This window comes from Phyllostomus discolor, chromosome 11, assembly GCF_004126475.2.
Source record: "Phyllostomus discolor isolate MPI-MPIP mPhyDis1 chromosome 11, mPhyDis1.pri.v3, whole genome shotgun sequence".
NCBI classification, from domain to species: Eukaryota; Metazoa; Chordata; class Mammalia; order Chiroptera; family Phyllostomidae; genus Phyllostomus; species Phyllostomus discolor.
The window spans coordinates 52,522,672-52,540,072 of NC_040913.2; the positions used below are offsets into that span (position 1 = coordinate 52,522,672).

The 17,401-nt window shown below is 40.6% G+C and overlaps 1 protein-coding gene across 5 annotated transcripts in view; it reads right to left on the reverse strand.

Annotated features, from left to right (window-relative positions):
* Positions 1 to 17,401, reverse strand: part of STK24 (serine/threonine kinase 24) — a 126,234-nt gene that overhangs the window by 26,665 nt on the left and 82,168 nt on the right. For 4 of the 5 annotated variants that reach the window (XM_028526389.2, XM_036011390.1, XM_036011391.1 and 1 more), the window contains one exon: positions 1,900 to 1,956. In XM_028526389.2, coding sequence (XP_028382190.1) covers positions 1,900 to 1,956 — 57 coding nt within the window. Of the gene's footprint in view, positions 1 to 1,899; positions 1,957 to 15,657; positions 15,859 to 17,401 lie in introns of those variants that run through there. The other variant, XM_036011389.1, reaches the window with a different exon arrangement.

The window sequence follows — 17,401 nt, forward strand, 5'->3', positions numbered from 1 at the left end:
GCCAACAGAAAAGGGAGAGAAGACAAATAAAGATACAACAAAGTCAGAGGAAGGACAGCATGGTGTCAGGGAAGGCCACAGGTTTTATACCTGGTCACAATGAGGCCCAAAGTCCAGCTCTGTTGGCTGCATGTGGCACCCATCTCCTTAGTGTCTCCATTTCATCATCAATAAAAATGAGATGATTAGGAATCTCTAAAAAGGGAAGCCTGGTTCTTGTTACCCAGGACCACTGATGTGTAAGGCAGATAGCAGTTTGCTGGGACTCTCATATCATATGGGATTTTATTTAAAATGGAGAGTTCTGAACTTCTTAAACTGTAATGTCTAAAATTTCACAGATTTCAATTTGAAGCTCCAAGAAAGTTACCACTAAAGAAGTTAAATTACTGTAGCTTTAAGAATGAATAAATTACAACATTTAGAGAGAATTGCTGCTCTTACCATTCAAGGTCAGAAAAAAAGTCCCCACAAACAACTTCGTATATGTCACAAATGAAATTCACTTAATATAACAGGAAATCTAATTATACAAAATGAGATAATTTTCTACAGTCCTGTAGCATTTCTCAAAAGAGTAAAAACAAAATGAAAATTCCCTGTGTGATGTGAATATTTATTGGAAAGCAGCAAAGCAAGTTATAACATTTATCCAGCTGTTTGGTCTCTTTTCCCATTTTAATATAATGGTTTATAGCTTATTAATTTTAACTTTCCTTTGAACATCGTTTTGACCAACTGCCTTTATGGTTTATAACATTAGATGATTTTTTTTAAATTGGGTATATAAGTCTTTTAGGAATTTATAGTTTCATAGGTTTACCTTCCCCCCAAAACTATGAGCTCCTTTTAATCAAAGTGCACTTCTTTCCTTAGTGAATAAAATCTGTGTAGATTATAACCACTAACAACCATGGGCTTCTTTCAGCTCTCACTCTGAGGGCCGTGAATAACGCAGACCCCTCACCTTGACAACTTTCTATCAGGCAGGACCCATGTTCTAACACCAAAATGGTAAGTTAGGCTTGTCTTGGAAATCACCACTCATCTCACAGCCCAGCTTTTACCATTCAGGTAGAAAAAGAGAGCTGATTACATTAACTTCACTGCGTAACCACAGTGGGGATGAGATGTCAAGTGCTAAACAACTGTGTGAGTTCTTTTAAAAATTTGTTTTGCATATACTGCGCTTCAAGGAATACTTAAGCAATGCTTATAATTCATTGCTTATTTCTGAGCATCTCATCATGATAATATAAACTATGTTTTACCATGAGACACAAGTCAGACTGTCTCTGAGGTCACGCTATTCCTAGCTTCCACTACCTTGTGTGGAAGACAGTGGGGCACACTAATGGCACAGTAGGTAGGAGATGGCCACTGGTGCTGGCCCAGATTCACCGTAAACACACTCATAACCTGACTACCACTGTCGTATGTTGCATCACACTGCAACCATCACACACTGCCAGTCTCTTACTCCTGAAAATGTTTTAATTTTTAAAGATTCTAATTTTAGCAAATTATAAATTAAAATATTTTGCAAGCTGTTATATTTGAAATTTGAAACAATGATGGAGTTTCAGTTCTACAAAAGTTAAAACCAATTTTGGAAAACTAACAAACTGTTCTTCGGTATATTAATGACAGACAAAATCCTTCTCAGCTTTTATGAATGAACTCATGGATTTCCCTAGAAATAACAAAACTGGTTTCAAAAGTAGACCTGTAATTTTCAGTATATCAGGAGCGAAAATACATATTATAAGAAACAGTTTGGTCCATTTTTCATGGAACATAAAAGAGAGAAACAGAAATGGGTAAGCACAGAATTATATTCAAAACCAAGATTTACTGAGAAGAGCTTTAATGCGTACCAGTTTCCAACTTAATACTTACTAGATCTAGTGCAGAGCCTCCACCAAGATATTCCATTATTATCCACAATTTAGTATCCTACAAAAACAAAATAGAAATTACTTTTTTAAAACAAGCAAACCCCTCCGAAAATTAAATAATCTAAGGGGATCTTTTTATTATTTTGAAACTATTAATTTTTATAAATACATGTAACATCATCAAGAAAAGTGTGTCTAAGTTTAGTCAAGCGCAGGAAAAAACTACACAACGTCAGAGGAGGGCTTTCACAGGCTGGCTGGGACCCCGGCATCAGACTCTTCCAGGCAGCGTGTTCCAGACCTCATGAACCAGAATCTTTGAAGATGCGAACAGGGGTAAGGGGATGGGGAGTGCGTGGTATCCTCTCAAACAAACTTAGTGACCCAGAAGTGCAGTAGGGTTTGAGGATCAGTTCCCAAAGCCAGTTAAGGACAGCAGCTGTCACACAAGTACCACCCTGGGTGTAAGCCAGGAGGTGCCAGAGCACACAAGGGATCAGGTCACTTGCCTGCTAGTGTCTTGTAGCTCTGAGGTACAGAGACTGACCCTCAGTCCCTGTGAGCAAAAGGAAAGGCAATACTGCAAAGGTGGGATGGCAGCTCATGTGAGCTGCTTATGAAGGCAGCCAATTTCAGACTCCCCCCAAAGGCTACTGTCCTCTCTTCAAGGGAGCTTTCCAGGAAAGCAGGCCCCTGCTTACTGAGCTTTGTACCTGTGTCCCTTAGCTCCCCCTTCACCAGAAGGTGAGATGCCACTTGTGACTGTCTTTTCCTTTTGTCTTTCATGAGGCTGGAGTTCTCTTTTTAGACATAAATCCCAAACTGATTCTACCCTGAAAACAAACAAGCAAGCAAGCAAGCACATATCTGCACCATTCCCCAAGAGGGAATGTCTATGTGGTGATCAGGAATATGTGGGCTTGGGGATACGCCAGACCAGGGTTGAGATTCTGACTCCTCTTTACTACCTGAGGGGCCAGGGAAATTATTTCCTCTCTAAGCTTCCAATTGAGAGGTTAGCTAAGTGCCAGAACAAGAGCTGGTGACATGTATAAACCATAACAGCACCAGTGGCAAGTAACCCATCAGTAATATTGGTAGAAGATAACCTAGCACAACACTGGTGGTATTCTGGCTTGCTACCTAGGAGCTATAATCATAGGCATGCTTATATCAGCATGATTCATTGCTAACTCAGTATTTTATGGTAGTTTTTGTATGCATCAGGAGAAAATAGAAAAACAAAACCTTTCCAAGGCTCTTTAGTACCTTCAGGATGGAACCGTGTCTTGAGTCTTCAGAATATCCCCAAGAAGGCCCCTCTGCCAGGCACCCATACAAATCCATGGTTCCAGTGACACTGACTCTGGCCTCTCAGGCCTTTCACCTCAGCAGTTCACTGTCAAGGACAACCCTCATATGCCCCATATGCTGTGCAGACTTCTGCTTTAGCACCTATTAATCTGACTTTCATTTTAGGTTTACTTGTCTGTTTCCCACCAACAACAAACAAGTGCCAGGGGACAGTGCCTGGCATGTTCAATTTCTGGAAAGGTTAGTTATGGTACTCTGTAGTCAAGGAAGGGTAAATTATATTTCCTGGGTATTCACTTCAGGGAGGCACTAAGGCATGTTCTGCACTTGCAAAATAAACTTCTAAAATTTAAAATAAATCCTGACATCTGAAGTCAATTCTATAATGTTATAAATAAAAAGTCCAAGTTTGATTGTATACAGAATACTTTCTCAAGCTTTTTAATGCCCTTGACTACTAATGTGATAAAGACAATTTAAGTCTAGATTGGAAAAGGCACAGAAGACTTAAATGGTATGTTTGGAATTCACTGTATCCATACAAAGATTTTACTCACTTAATAACCATCCATCCAGTTAAGAGTACCTGCCTTGGGATCAATCATCTCCTGGTTCTGATTTACAGAGAACTTCTTATCAGAAGGAATATTCCCCAGCCTTCTTCTCCTTTCACATATAAGCCCAATGGTAGATTTCTGTAACACCTGCTACTAGAGAATGTTTCTGTTGCTTCTTCTGAACATTTCAAAAGCATCTTGTCTGATAGCTAGAAATAAAGTACCCCAGGAAATACCTAATACCATTTTCGATGACATGGGAAACTTAAATTGTTTTTCTTTTATTAATTTTTTAATGAAAGGTTTGTTTTTATCCTTACCTGAGGACATATTTTCATTGCTTTTAGAGAGAGAGAGGCAGAGAGAAAAATATCAATGAGAGAAAGAAGTATTGACTGCTTGCCTCCCATACATGCCCAGACAAGAAATCATATACTTCTAGACTAGGAACTGAACCTACAACCCAGGTATGTGCCCTGACCAGGAATCAAACCTGCAACACTTCAGTTACAGGATGATACTCCAACAGAGCCACACTGGACAGGGTCAAATTGTTTTTCTATAAGGGAACTTAGAACTTCAAATTTCTACTCCCATTCCCTTTTTATGGGGCTGTTTGACCCAGCTCCTATCTTTTTTATTATTTTATGAGCATTAAGGGCAAGCTTGCTAAGAGCAAGATAAACTTTCAACAGGTAGGTAATCTCTCCTCGCCTCACACCCAACCTGCAGGGAGCTGTGCAATAGCACACCCTGGGAACAATCTTTGCTGACTCTGGAGATCCCAGTGTCACCAAATTGCTTCCTGGAACAGGGAGAGGCCAAGTGACCACACCCTGTCATTCCAACACTCCTTATACTCCTAAATCCCTGCTGGCCTAGCCCAGCAACTACCTACACCAAGGAAACAAAATACCCTTTAAAAATACTATATCCTCTTTTCATGGATGACACATTTTCCAGTGGTGCCCTAATACCACAGGGGGCATTAAAGCAATAGCAGAACAAGTGGTAAACTAAGTGCTCCCTAGCTGAAAGGCTAAAACCCCACTCCTTCATTGTACAGACCCCACCTTCCTGGAGAAGAAATGCAGTAAAATGACCAGCCTACTTCTATTTTCATCCAGCTGCTTCCTGGTACCAGACACACTGAGGTGTGAATGCTATACAAGCACAAAGTCCACCAGATTAAAGGGCACCTAAGAAAACAGTGTTAGGTCCTTTATTTGGGCCACTGCTTTTTAACACATTGTATGCGGGAAACGTATTTATATGTTTTACGTTGACTGGTAGTAGAGCACACGATAAAAACTACCCGCAAACAATGTGTTAAGTACCCTGGCTAGGTCCTATGACTTTTGTCCCCAGTGCCATCATCACCACTAATCTATTAACTGAGCAATAGAATGGAATTTGCATCATGAAAAGCTCCACTTGCTTTCCAACCTTATTCAGTATGTCACTGACTCTTACCATGGACAGTCAGCTAGTCCCCATTCACTCCAAGATGAGCTGCCACTCGGCAGCCTCTCCCAGGAGCCAGCATCAGGAGGCAGCAATAAGCAGCATGAGCACCTGTCTTCCCCACAGGGAGCTTGTGTTCTAGAGCTGAAGATGACCTCCAACGACTCATAACTCACAAGTGGGTACCATGAGAGAGTACAGCAGGGATCTGCCAGTTCAAGTCAGAACCAAGTGTCTCTTAAAATAAAGCCGAATGATGAGTTGGCACTGGGATCAGGGGAGAAACTAAGGAAGGGGACCATGGGAAGAAGTACAGGTCAGCAACCAGAATGGCAGGAATGAAGCTGCAATGCAGGGAACAGGCAGCACTGAGGACCTACGGGAAAGAAGGCACAAGGAGGGGACCCGGTGGCGAGCGACCTGAAGTAAAAACAGAAAAAGGCTGATCTTATAGTAGCTGGAGGCAAACATGTCAGACTTTTTCCTAAAAGTCACTGAAGGGTACCAAAGCATATACTCATTTTGGAATAGGCCCTCAATGTGTGTGAGAAAGGGCTGGAAATAGTTCATGGTTCTTGCATGGTCTATGGAGAGGGAAGGGGAGAGGTGAAAGGTGAATATGACTTCATCTTCAGAGGCTTGGGAGGCAGAAGTGGCAGGACTCCATGGTGCACAGAAAGGTCAAAGCAAGTTCCGGCATTGACCTCACTCAAATAAACACCTGGCAATGCCATCTACTGACAGGCAGCACAGGGAAGGAGGTGAGAGATTGCAAATATGAGAGGTCTGACATAAAGATGCCCCCCCCCAACATTATAGAGAATGAGTCAATCTCCTTTTATCTTAAAAAATAACAAAACCCTGGTTTAAAAATATCTGACAGCTTCTATTAAATTCTATTATGACTTCCAAACTCTTTGGCTTGGTGAACTACCCCAATCACAAGCACGTAGCCACCTGTCTCCCCATCTCATTTCCACAAGCTCTGTGCCATGCCCCTGGAATATAACCCTGTCTAACTCCTGCATGGTTCTGCACAGCAGCTCCCTCTGATCCTCTGAGGAGATGATTTAGGGTAGCCATCTCCCTACTTCATTCTCCAGACCCAAACATCTCTCCTCACTCTTCCCCTCCCCTCAGAGAGAAGTCCACCTCATCCTCCATCCAAGAATGGCCATGCAGCTAGCTACATCAGGGTTTCTCAACTTTGGCACTACTGAAATTTGGGGAATAATCCTTTTTTGTGTGCACCGTCGGGTGCGCTACAGAGTGTCCTGCAGCATCCCTGCCAGTAACAACACATCTCCAGTTCTGATGACCCAAAGTTTCTCCAAAATTTCCAATGACCTCGAGGAGACAAAGTCATCAAAAACCACTAACCAACATGATCAACAGTGATAAACATGAAGTGTTATTATACCAGAAACACTGACAAATAATTTCCTCCTTATTCTAACAGAATCAGTTTTGCATATACCCTGAAACGTCCAGCTAAAAGATTATCACTAATTCACCATGATACATCTAAGCTTTGGATTCGTCATCCTTAAAAAAAAAAAAGGTAATAATCTCTACATTTCCAAACCTCACAGTTCAACTGACAACAAAATGAGATAATAAATGTTAAAGCACTTCATAAAGTTCAAGTTACTAAACACATGGGAAGTGCTTTATCAACATCATCACTCATAAATGCCTTAAAATAACCTGCTAAAAGCCAAATTAACAGAATAGTATTTCTTTGCATAGGAGTTTCTGAGGGAAAAAAAAAGTGACACAATGATTCCTACACATTCTATACTAGAATGAAAAAATAATTACTGTTCTGCCAGGGATACCCTTAGCCTGTTCTCTATGACCAAATGACCACACAGTCACTATCCAGATGTAAATGCCCTTATAAAATCTTATAAATGGCAGCCTGTGAGGCAATATTAAAATGAGAATAATTTTGATTAGAATAATTTCATTTTTTAAAAAAATGACCTCAAACAGTATAAGTCATGAATACAATTTTCTTAAAAGGGAAAGAAAATGGCTTATTTAATTAATTAAGGATCAAAATGTAAAAGATACTCAAGTATATGCAGTAAAAATCTTCCCTCCCATCCCTGCCCCCCAGGGTCAGTCTCCATGTCCAACAAGTTATCATATCTTACATAACCTTACATAACCGTATTTTCTGCAAATATGTACCTAGAAACTCTCTCTCCCCTTGTTACAGGGTGCAGCCAAGGGGGGGGTCCCAAATGGGCATTTGAAATGGGGTCCAGAACTCAAGGTGTCCAGGGGATTTTTGGATGTCCTCACTCCCACTCCCCAGGTGCAGGTTGGGGGAAGGGACATATGGAGCAGGGCCATTGAGAGCTGTTTTGCACAGCAACAGCCTTGCAGCTAACCTCTGGTGTGGTCATTTAACATATCTATAGCCTTTGGCTGGTTGCTTAGGTATGTTAAATAGCTGTAGCCATGCTCTGAGCCAGGGGAATGGAAGTAACTTCCCCACCAAGATGTGACTGGGGGGCAGGTCCCCTGAGCTACAGCGCCTGCGCCTGAGTGGGAGCTTGGAGAAGATTGGCTCCAGGACTTGGGGCCACGCCTGCCCAGACTCATGATGGCAGTCCAGTAAAGCTGGAAGGGTATGAGTTCTGGCTTGTGAAGCCGAGTGTGGGAGGAGTCGGAAATGGGGCTGCAGAGGAAGATTGGCGCGGGGATTTAAACCCAGATGCAGCAGCCATTGGAGAGAACCACAAGGCTTTAGTAGAGTGAGGACTCCTGCAGCCCTGCAAGAGAGAACCACACAGCTTTAGCAGAGTGAAGACTTTCACGGCCCTGAGGGAGAGAACCACTTGGCCTTGACAGAGTGGAGACTCCCACAGCCCTGAGAGAGAGAATCACCATGCGGCTTTAGCAGAGAACTGCCAGGCGGCTTTGGCAGAGTGGCAACCCCCACCCCCCTTGCAGCCATTGTGCAGGGGGAAAACCATGCAGCTGTGGAAGTGCAGAGAGCATCACAGCCATTGGAGAGAGAACCACATGGCCTTGACAGAGTGGAGGCTCCCACAGCTTTAGAAGGGGAAACCACCACCTGGTTTTAGCAGAGATCCCGGCGACTCAGCTGAGGGTGCCGGGAACCCAGGGAGGTCTCCCAGTTGAGATCGAGTACTAACTGGGAATAATCAGAGGACTGCCTGAGCCATGGACTTCTATTTCCTTTCCTGAGATATGGTACTCTGGACTGGGCAAAGGGGGAAGGAAGGAAGGACTGTGTCTGTTTGTAGGTGTTTTAAGGGACTTCAGGGTTTTTGATAAAGGCATTAGGTCACTACTTTAAGTTTGTATAGCATTAAATAAACATTTCTTTTCCTTTTCATGAATCTCTGGCATTGAGAGACGTCTTTCCTCTGGCGGCGGACATAACAGACCTGGGGGCTTCTTTCAGTAATAGTATATCTGTCCTGGCCCCCTTTGTTTGTTCTGTAACACCCTTATATACAAACAGTAACATTCTTTACACTGTTCTGTATCTTGCTTTTCATTAGAGTATTTAATACATGTCCATAAAGGACTTTTTAACCATAACTAATCCATTCCCTACGTGACAACATTAAGTTTATCGTTTTTGTTGTAGTTATGAGCTGGCTCGCAAGAACCTCTCATTTTGGGAATTCCTGGAATTCCCAAATCCTGCTAAGTCAAAGCAAACAACTTGAATTTTAACAGATAACAACAAATGACTCTTCAAAGAGATTACTTCAATTTATACTACCTCCAGCAATGTATGAGAATCTTAATTTCCCCTTTACTACAGTGTAATCAAACTATTTTTTACATGCTTACTGATTTGAGAGATGAAGGTAGAGAGACAAAGGGAGACACCAATGTGAGGGAGAAACATCGATTAGCTTCCCCTCATATGTAGCCCAACCAGGGATCAAACCCACAACCCAAGTATGTGCCCTGACCAGGAAAAGAACCCATGTCTCCTTGGTATATGGGATGGTGCTCCAACCAACTGAGCCACCTAGCCAGAGCTCAAACTATTTGGGGGCCCTATTGTCATGGGCTGAACTGTGTCCCCCCCAAATCTGTACTTGGAAGTCCCAATCTCCAGTACCTCAAAATGTGACTAGATTTGGAGATCCAGTCTTTAAAGAGGTGATTAAATTAAAAAGAAGCCATTAGGATGGGTCCTAATCCAATCTGACTGGTGTCCTTATAAGAAGAGATTAGGACACAAACACACACAGAGGTAAGACCAGTGAAGACACTCAGAGAAAATATGCAACTACAAGCCAAGGAGAAAGGCCTAAGGGGAAACCAACCCTGACTTAATCTCAGACTTGTAACCCCCAGATTTCGAGGAAAATAAATTAATTTATGTTGTTTAAACTATGCCATTTAGGCAGGAGATAGTCAGGAAGGGAACTCCAGAGGCCCCGCAGGGCTGAGGTAGAAAACATCTATACATGACAAAGACCCCCTAAAATGGGTTGTTCCTGTTTTCTGGGATAACTCTGAATCATGGAATGCGCCTGCACACTACACCTGATTCATTATAATGTCATTATAATGAAATAATATTGTGGGACTCCCTTCTCCAGTAGCCAATCAAGAAAATCATGGGAAACCACACATGCGCAGTAGCTATGAAATCCAACTCCTTGTGCCTGCGCAGGAAAAGCCTGCCAAAGACTAGCAAGGGAGCTTCTGCCCTATAAGAATAGAATCCCCTCATGTGTTCCTTCTCTGCTCTGAGTTGGCCCACTCCCATGTCCTGTGGAGTGTACTATCACTTAATAAATCTTCCCTCTTTCTTTATGCTATAAACTTTGTGTGTTCGGTTCAATTCTTTGTCCTTGATCACTAAGAACCTGGTTACCTGTGCACACCTGTGACACCATCTGTGGTACCTTGTTGTGGCAGAAAATGAAGATGATCCATCCACAAGTGAGAAAAAATAGTATCTCAGGGAGTTTATCTTTCTTTCATTGTAAAGTTGAACATCTTTACATATTAAAGAATCATGCATATTTTCGATGAACCCTCAATTCATTTCCTTTGCCTATTTTTTATTGAGTTAAAGATATTTTTAAAAGACAGGAGCTGTAATATGATCTACAAACAGCATTTTCCTCATTTGTCTTTGGATTGTTTTTGGTACTTTTGACTTGCAGAAATTAATGGCAACACAACATCAATAATGATACTGTTAGGTAGAAGTTTAGGAGAAGTATGGGTGGGAGGGGATACACAGTACTTTTAGAAAAAGTTCATAAACAACTGATTAACTGCTTCCACCAAGTATCTGTTTTTAACAGGATAACAAGAGGTGGTCTGGACCAAGACAAAAACCCAAATTAACAGACCTCTACCCATACTTATGTTAAGGAGGTCACACCCTCTCTTGAAAGAGTACACACCCCATTCTCCCAGCAAACTGATGTATTATTCCCTCATCCCAGCCCACAAATTATATAAATCCTCAGGACCAAGAGACCAATCACCTATGCCTTTCTCACCCACCTCAGCTAGGCCTATTCTCTTCCTGAGAACATATTACTAATAAACTTTGTTTACATGCTAAATAGGCTTGCTGATCTATAATTCTTTACTGGTTGGCAAGAAGAACCAAGCCTCCCATAACAATACCACCCTACGTTTAAATGTGCTCTGAATTGTTTGAAACTGTTTCCTAAGAACCTGGAAATTGGTGACTCAAAATGGGGGCTCCCTTCTCAGTAGGGAAAAGGGGGCTTAACAGACATCAGCAGATGACAGAAAGGTTAAAAGGAAGTAAACAAGATGGTAGATTCTGCACCATTAACAAGATTTTTAAGTAGGAATTCTAAAATGAACTAAGTCTGCTTTGCATCTATACTTCATTTAGAGGCCTCCAAATTCATTAGCTGTAACAAAAGGCTGAGTTCAAGAATTATCTACAATGCAGTAAGTCTTTTTAAAACAACATGTGGTCACAGACTTCCTTAAGAATATGGTTTTTAAAGTAGAAATACCTTTCTGTTCAGATGCGGATGTGAATACAGAATGTTGAAGATTGGGATGGCTGGGGTGGAGGAGGTGGGGTAAAAATGGAGACAACTGTACTTGAACAATAATAAAAACTAAAAATTGAATAAATAAAAATAAAATGTTCAGATGGGGTTTGACCCGTCTCTGACCCTTACCATCTCTATGACCCTGAGACCAGTCCCTCAGTGACTCCCTGACACCACAGCCCCTTTTCAACTGTATTCAAGTACAGAACACAGTTCCTGACCTCAAAAACTTATTCCCCTATCTCACTGATCCTAGCATTTCTTAAATGATATAGATGGCTACCATGCACATGGTGTCACTGAGGGGTAAAAAAAATGAGTAATAATTATCTAGTTTCTGACTTTAAAGAACTTCACATAGTAGAAAAAGTAGACAAATAACTACAATCAGACAACCTGTGGTGGGTGACACAAAATGTCACGGGTGTTGAGAGGAGAGGCCCATCTGAACTGATGAGGAGAAGGCTTAGATGAGGCATTAAGAGAGAAGTAGTATTTGAGCTGCACCTTGAAAAACTGTGACAGACTGGTGCAGGGGTGAGAAGAAATGTGTTTCTGGCAGACTCATGGGAAAGCAAAGTGGATGGTCAGGGAATAAACAAGTGATCCTGTTCAGCTAAAGCCACAGAGAATGATGCCAGCTCATAAAGTTTCAGCTTAACTTAATAAGCAATGAGGAAATCACCGAAAATTTTAGATAAAAGGATAAGTAACCAGCAACTACCTACACTACAGAATGAATGGGGAGAGAGAGACTTGACTCAGGGTGGTAAACAACACAACATGCAGATGATGTGTTATAGAACTGTACACATAAACCCTATAATTTTATTAATCAATATCACCCCAATAAATTCCATTAATAATAAAAAGAATGAAAGGGGAAAGAAGAGTAAGAAGATCATCACAAAGCAAAGCAGAAGGTCAGGGCAAGATCTGCAGACATTCTAAAAGTGGCATTGATGAGTGTTTGCTGAGAAGACAAATCAAAACTGTCCCAGTAAGTGAGGACTCCAGGAATACAAATGTGAAGATCAGAAAGAGGACAACTGGGTGGACAGGGGAGGGAAACAGAGACGGCTCTTTGTACTTTTGAAATATTATGAGACAGTCTGGTAGGTACACCAAAGCAGGGGAAAATATGGTTTTGAAGTTCAGGAGACAGACTAAGATCAACATAGAGATGATAACTGATATACAGTAGAAACTGTATAGGGAACCACTGAGGACCCTTGGGTAGGTTATGAAAATTATTTTAGGCCAAACACAAATATTTGACATTCAACAGATGCAGAAAGAAGCCTTCTAGGAACTTCCCTTATCTGACTAAAGCAGCTATTTCTAGTAAATAAGGCTGCCACAAATCCCCTCTTTAAGGGTGGGTCTACTCTCAGGAGGAAGAACAGAATAAAACCAATCATAAATCCCCCTCAGGACCTGAAGGAGGAAGCAAGATCTTTCCCATTTTCAAAGACAAACCACAAATTTACTTATCTGTTTGTACTTGTAAAATCTCATTTGACTTTCCTAAAGGAACACATCTGTTCTTCCTCTCCCTTTCCCCTGCTAGTTAAGATATAAGCCTCTATCTTTAATCATTTAATGAGTAGGCATTCTTATAAATGTTCCTGTTAATCTGTCTTTTGTCATTTTAATTTGGGGGGCCCCTAGTCAAAAAGGGGGTAAAGGAAAAGTTGTTTTTTCCCTAATAAGTAATATATTATAAAATTTTACCTGAAGGGGTACCATAGGGAAAATGGAGTGAGTCAGGCTCCTTACCCCGGAAGTCTGGTCAACTATAACTTAGCAGTGTTCATATAACCTTGAGTAAGAGCCCACATGCACAGAATCAAGGTGCACCCTGCTGGCATTGTGTGCATTGTGTGCAAGGGAGTTGGGACTTCCCAGGGCAGCTTGGGGCTCACATGGTTCACCCTACCCTGGAATAAAGCATGTCAGACACCCGGAGAGCTCCATGAATTGTGTTCTGTCTGCTCGAATCTCATGTGAACCTGCCCGGCCTTGAACAGCTGAAGGACAAGTGCTCAGAACATACAGGGGTAGGCAAAAGTAAGTTTGCAGTTGTAAGTATACAAAACACAAGAGTTTATTCCTGTATTATTTCTTTTTGGATTATAGATTGTCATACAAACAACTGTAAACCTACTTTTTGCCCATCCCTGTATGCAAGCCACCCCAGGTAAATTAAGGTCAGTCTCTATCATTTTACTGATCTTTAGTTAATAAGATGGCCCCATAAGCACATGAGAACATTAAATCTCTGTGAGTCACTTTCCCCACTGGCTACCCTAGTTCTCAACCACATTCTGAAGGGGGTGGAAGAATAACAATGCTGTCTGGTAATATTCAGGGCCAAAACTTTCACTTGGGGGAGGCTTCAGTTCCCCCAAGTAATCATTATCAAAACTAACCAACCTAATACTGGGCATTGTGGTAGGAAGGAGGCTAACTCTCTCACTTTCTTTCCTCCATCCCCCAACTCAGGATTACACAGCAGTTGTCTATCTCTAATACTCTCTGGTAGGGAAGAAGCTTTTACATTAAAACAACAATAACAACATAAAAAAGGAATTCTTGTAGAAAATCATTTCTATCAACATTGTCTTAAGAGGCTGCTTGGAGTAAAGAAGAAAAATAGGGACCCAGCATAAGGTAGTTCTTTGGAAGAAATGAGTGCTATGAAGCATCCTAGGACAGATGTAGAAGGAGCAGACTGCTCCACAGAAAGCTGTAATTTGCCTGGCCGCAGCAAGAGAGAAGTAGGTGTTGTGCACCTTTTATATGTTAGGCACAGTATGAGATGCCATACACACATTATTTCCACCAGTGCTCACCACATTCCTATCTTTCAGTTGTAGTAGGCCCATGCTCTAGAAAAGGAGTACAAAGAATACAATAACTTGCCAGATCCTAGAATGCAACAGGTCCTGAAGTCTTTACTCAGCCTTACCACCTCTCACTCCATTCACACATCCTTTCTCTGCTCACCCCAAAGTAAACCTGAGCAATCATTCAGCCCATTAAAGATATGATCACTGGGGGGAGGGGGGTTCCCAATGATAAGTAAAAGGGTAGGAAAAAGAAACCCCAGTCTTTCCTCTCTCAGTGGCCCTAATAGGAGGACACCAGCACTGCAAGGCAAGGAAAGTCTTCCAGTGCTGGAAACAAGTACGAAATGGGAGAAAGGCCAGTATACACAAATATCAACTAAGGACAGGTTTTACAACAAAACCTGAAACAGCACAAATAGAAACAAATTAATTGAAAATTACTGGATCAAATTTTTAGCTCAAACAAAACAAACAAACAAACAACAACAACAAAAACCCAGCACTACACATTAGCTAAAAATACTGTTGGAAGTACTACATACACCAAAACTACACAAAAGACCTGAAGATTTATTCTAAGGGAAACTTACACCATTATGTACTTCTATTACCAAGCCAACAAAGAAAAATATTTGAGTGCTCAATCCAAAAGGAAAAAAGGCAGACAGAAACCTAAGAAATCAACTTAAGGAAAGCAAAGAGAAGAATTAATAAAGATATGTGCATAATTAGTAGAAAATGTTAGAAGAAAAATTTTTCAAGTAATAGATAACATCCAGTTACTGTAATCAAGAAAAAATAGCAAACACATTAATATAACACTTAAAAAAGAATATTACAGAGGAAAAAATTTTAAATGCAAACAGATCATAATATTTTATGACAGTAAATTTAAAAATCCAGAATGAAACATAATTTCTTTATAACTTATAAATTAAAATTTACTTAAAAAAGAGTAAGAACTACAGGCAGAAAAAGGTGGATTAGGGAAACTGATCAATAAACCTCCTCTGAATACACACACACACACACACACACAAACCTCCTCTGAATACACAAACACACACACACACAAGAATGAACAGACAGCAAGAAGTTCAAATGATTTTTGTCCTTGAAAAATTCTGAATCTTGAAAGAACAGATTATTCTAGCAACTAGCCTTACACACAGGACTTTTCATGACATCACAACATAATACTTACTTGTGGGAAAACTCCAGAAGAGGTGGAGAAGGTTCCTACTAAGGAATGAACACAACTCCTAGGAAGAGAAATGGTACTAAGGCAACCAGTGCATTTCTATGTACAGGGATGCAGCACTGCCTGGGCCCAAAGAGGATTATTTCTAGAGAAGAAAAGGATGCTTTGGGAAATGAATGTTAGGTGTGAGAGTCTCTGTATGCATACATTTTTTCATTTGATTTTTCAATATCACTTGCCCTACCCCTACCAACTCTCAGGATTTGCTCAGACCAGCACAGCCTGGTCTGCTTTCAGGAGGCTTGAACTCACCTCTGTATCTGCTCTACTCCATAACAAACAGATAGCCCTGACTATGCAGAAACCTAAAATGACAGGGAGAGAAGTCAACTCTTGGTTTTTTGCAGGGGGAATTGTTGTCTTCCAGGGGCATATTCCATCCCCTCTGACCAATGGGTCCGACTCAGCTGTGAACCAGTGTCCGGAGAGAACATTCATTCAAGGAAGGGAGGGCCAAGTCCTCCACAGTACTAGGGATGGCCACATTCTCCTTCATAATGGGTGACCATAGGCTCCTTTAGGAAAAGAAACAGCTCCAGAATTTCTAGTGTCTTCCTCTTACTGAGGTAGGTGGGATCCCCACCATCATTTTACATTAGTGCAAGGCAACAACACTCCACAGATTACTAAATACCTTCATAGAGAATTGTTCATCTGATTCAATTATCCTGTCTACTTAGGTAATCTGTCTTTTCCATTTTACAAATTAAGATACCTAGACAAGGGAAAGGAAGGATACCAGCCGAGAGTCAAAACCAGTTATTCTGACAGAGTCAGAAACCTAAACAAGAATTACAATAACAAAAACCATAGACTCTAAGCAATTTCTATAGAATTCCAGTGTGGAAAATACATTCTAATGTAACTTAATTACTGTTCTTAATATTTAACTGTTTCATGAGTTTCTTTTTAGAAATCAACTCTACTATGACTGCCTGAAAACTATAAAGTGTTTGCCTGTAATTTGAGGATCCCAGTCAATCATCCCAAGTTTAAGAATTCCTGTCCTAATGTCTTTTAACAAATTGGAAAGAACACCGGGCATTCCCTAAAAAGCTCTTCTTAGGACTTAAGTCGAAAGACTGTCTCTTCTGGTAGAGGCTGCCATATAACTGTATGTACTGTTTACATATTTTATTGCGCTGGCCAAAAAGTCCAGTTAAGATTTTTCCATAAAATAAAAGACACAACATTTTTTGACTTTCACCAAAACATTATTGATTTGGACATTCTGAGTAAGTTGGCTATCTCCCGCATATTGACTATTCTTAATGTCTCCACATGATCACTATCAACTTCAACTGGTCTACCCTACCATAGATCGTCCGGCAAGAAATCCCGAAGCACAAAACTTGGCAAAACACTCAACATGTTCCATCAGTCACAGCACCTCTCTACACACTGCATAAATCTTTTTTTATGTGTTTCAGTTGCATTTTACCTTTCTTGAAATAATAAAGAATATGCCAAAAATGTTGCTTATTTTCTTCTACCTTCAATATTAAAATGATTACACAAAAATTCACCAATTTTGAGAAGTTTGTTTTAAATGCACACCAATATGACAACTATCCTAATACAACCTAACAAAATCGTTTCAAATAAAGTTAAAGGTAACTAAGTGCTACTAGAGCCAGTTTATAGGAAAACTGAACAAACTTTTTGGCCAACCCAATAGTAATTAAGTCTCCCCAGTGGGTAGGGGTGTTCCTCTCTCTTCCATCAACACAAATTTGACACAACACAGTAATAAATCTATTAAAGGGAAGTTTCTGTGCTGAGTGCTCATACATATTTAGATGAATAAAAAAGCTGCTTAAATTTAAGGACACTTACAAGGTTATCAGAAAAATACGCTCACAAATAATCTAAATCTAAGGGGAAAGAAGTAAAAAAGAGAAGCATGAAAAAAGTACCCTGGGAAAAAGGGAAGCATTTTCTTTAAGACAAAACATCAGCCAATGATTACAAACTGCTATATCAAACAAGTTCTATG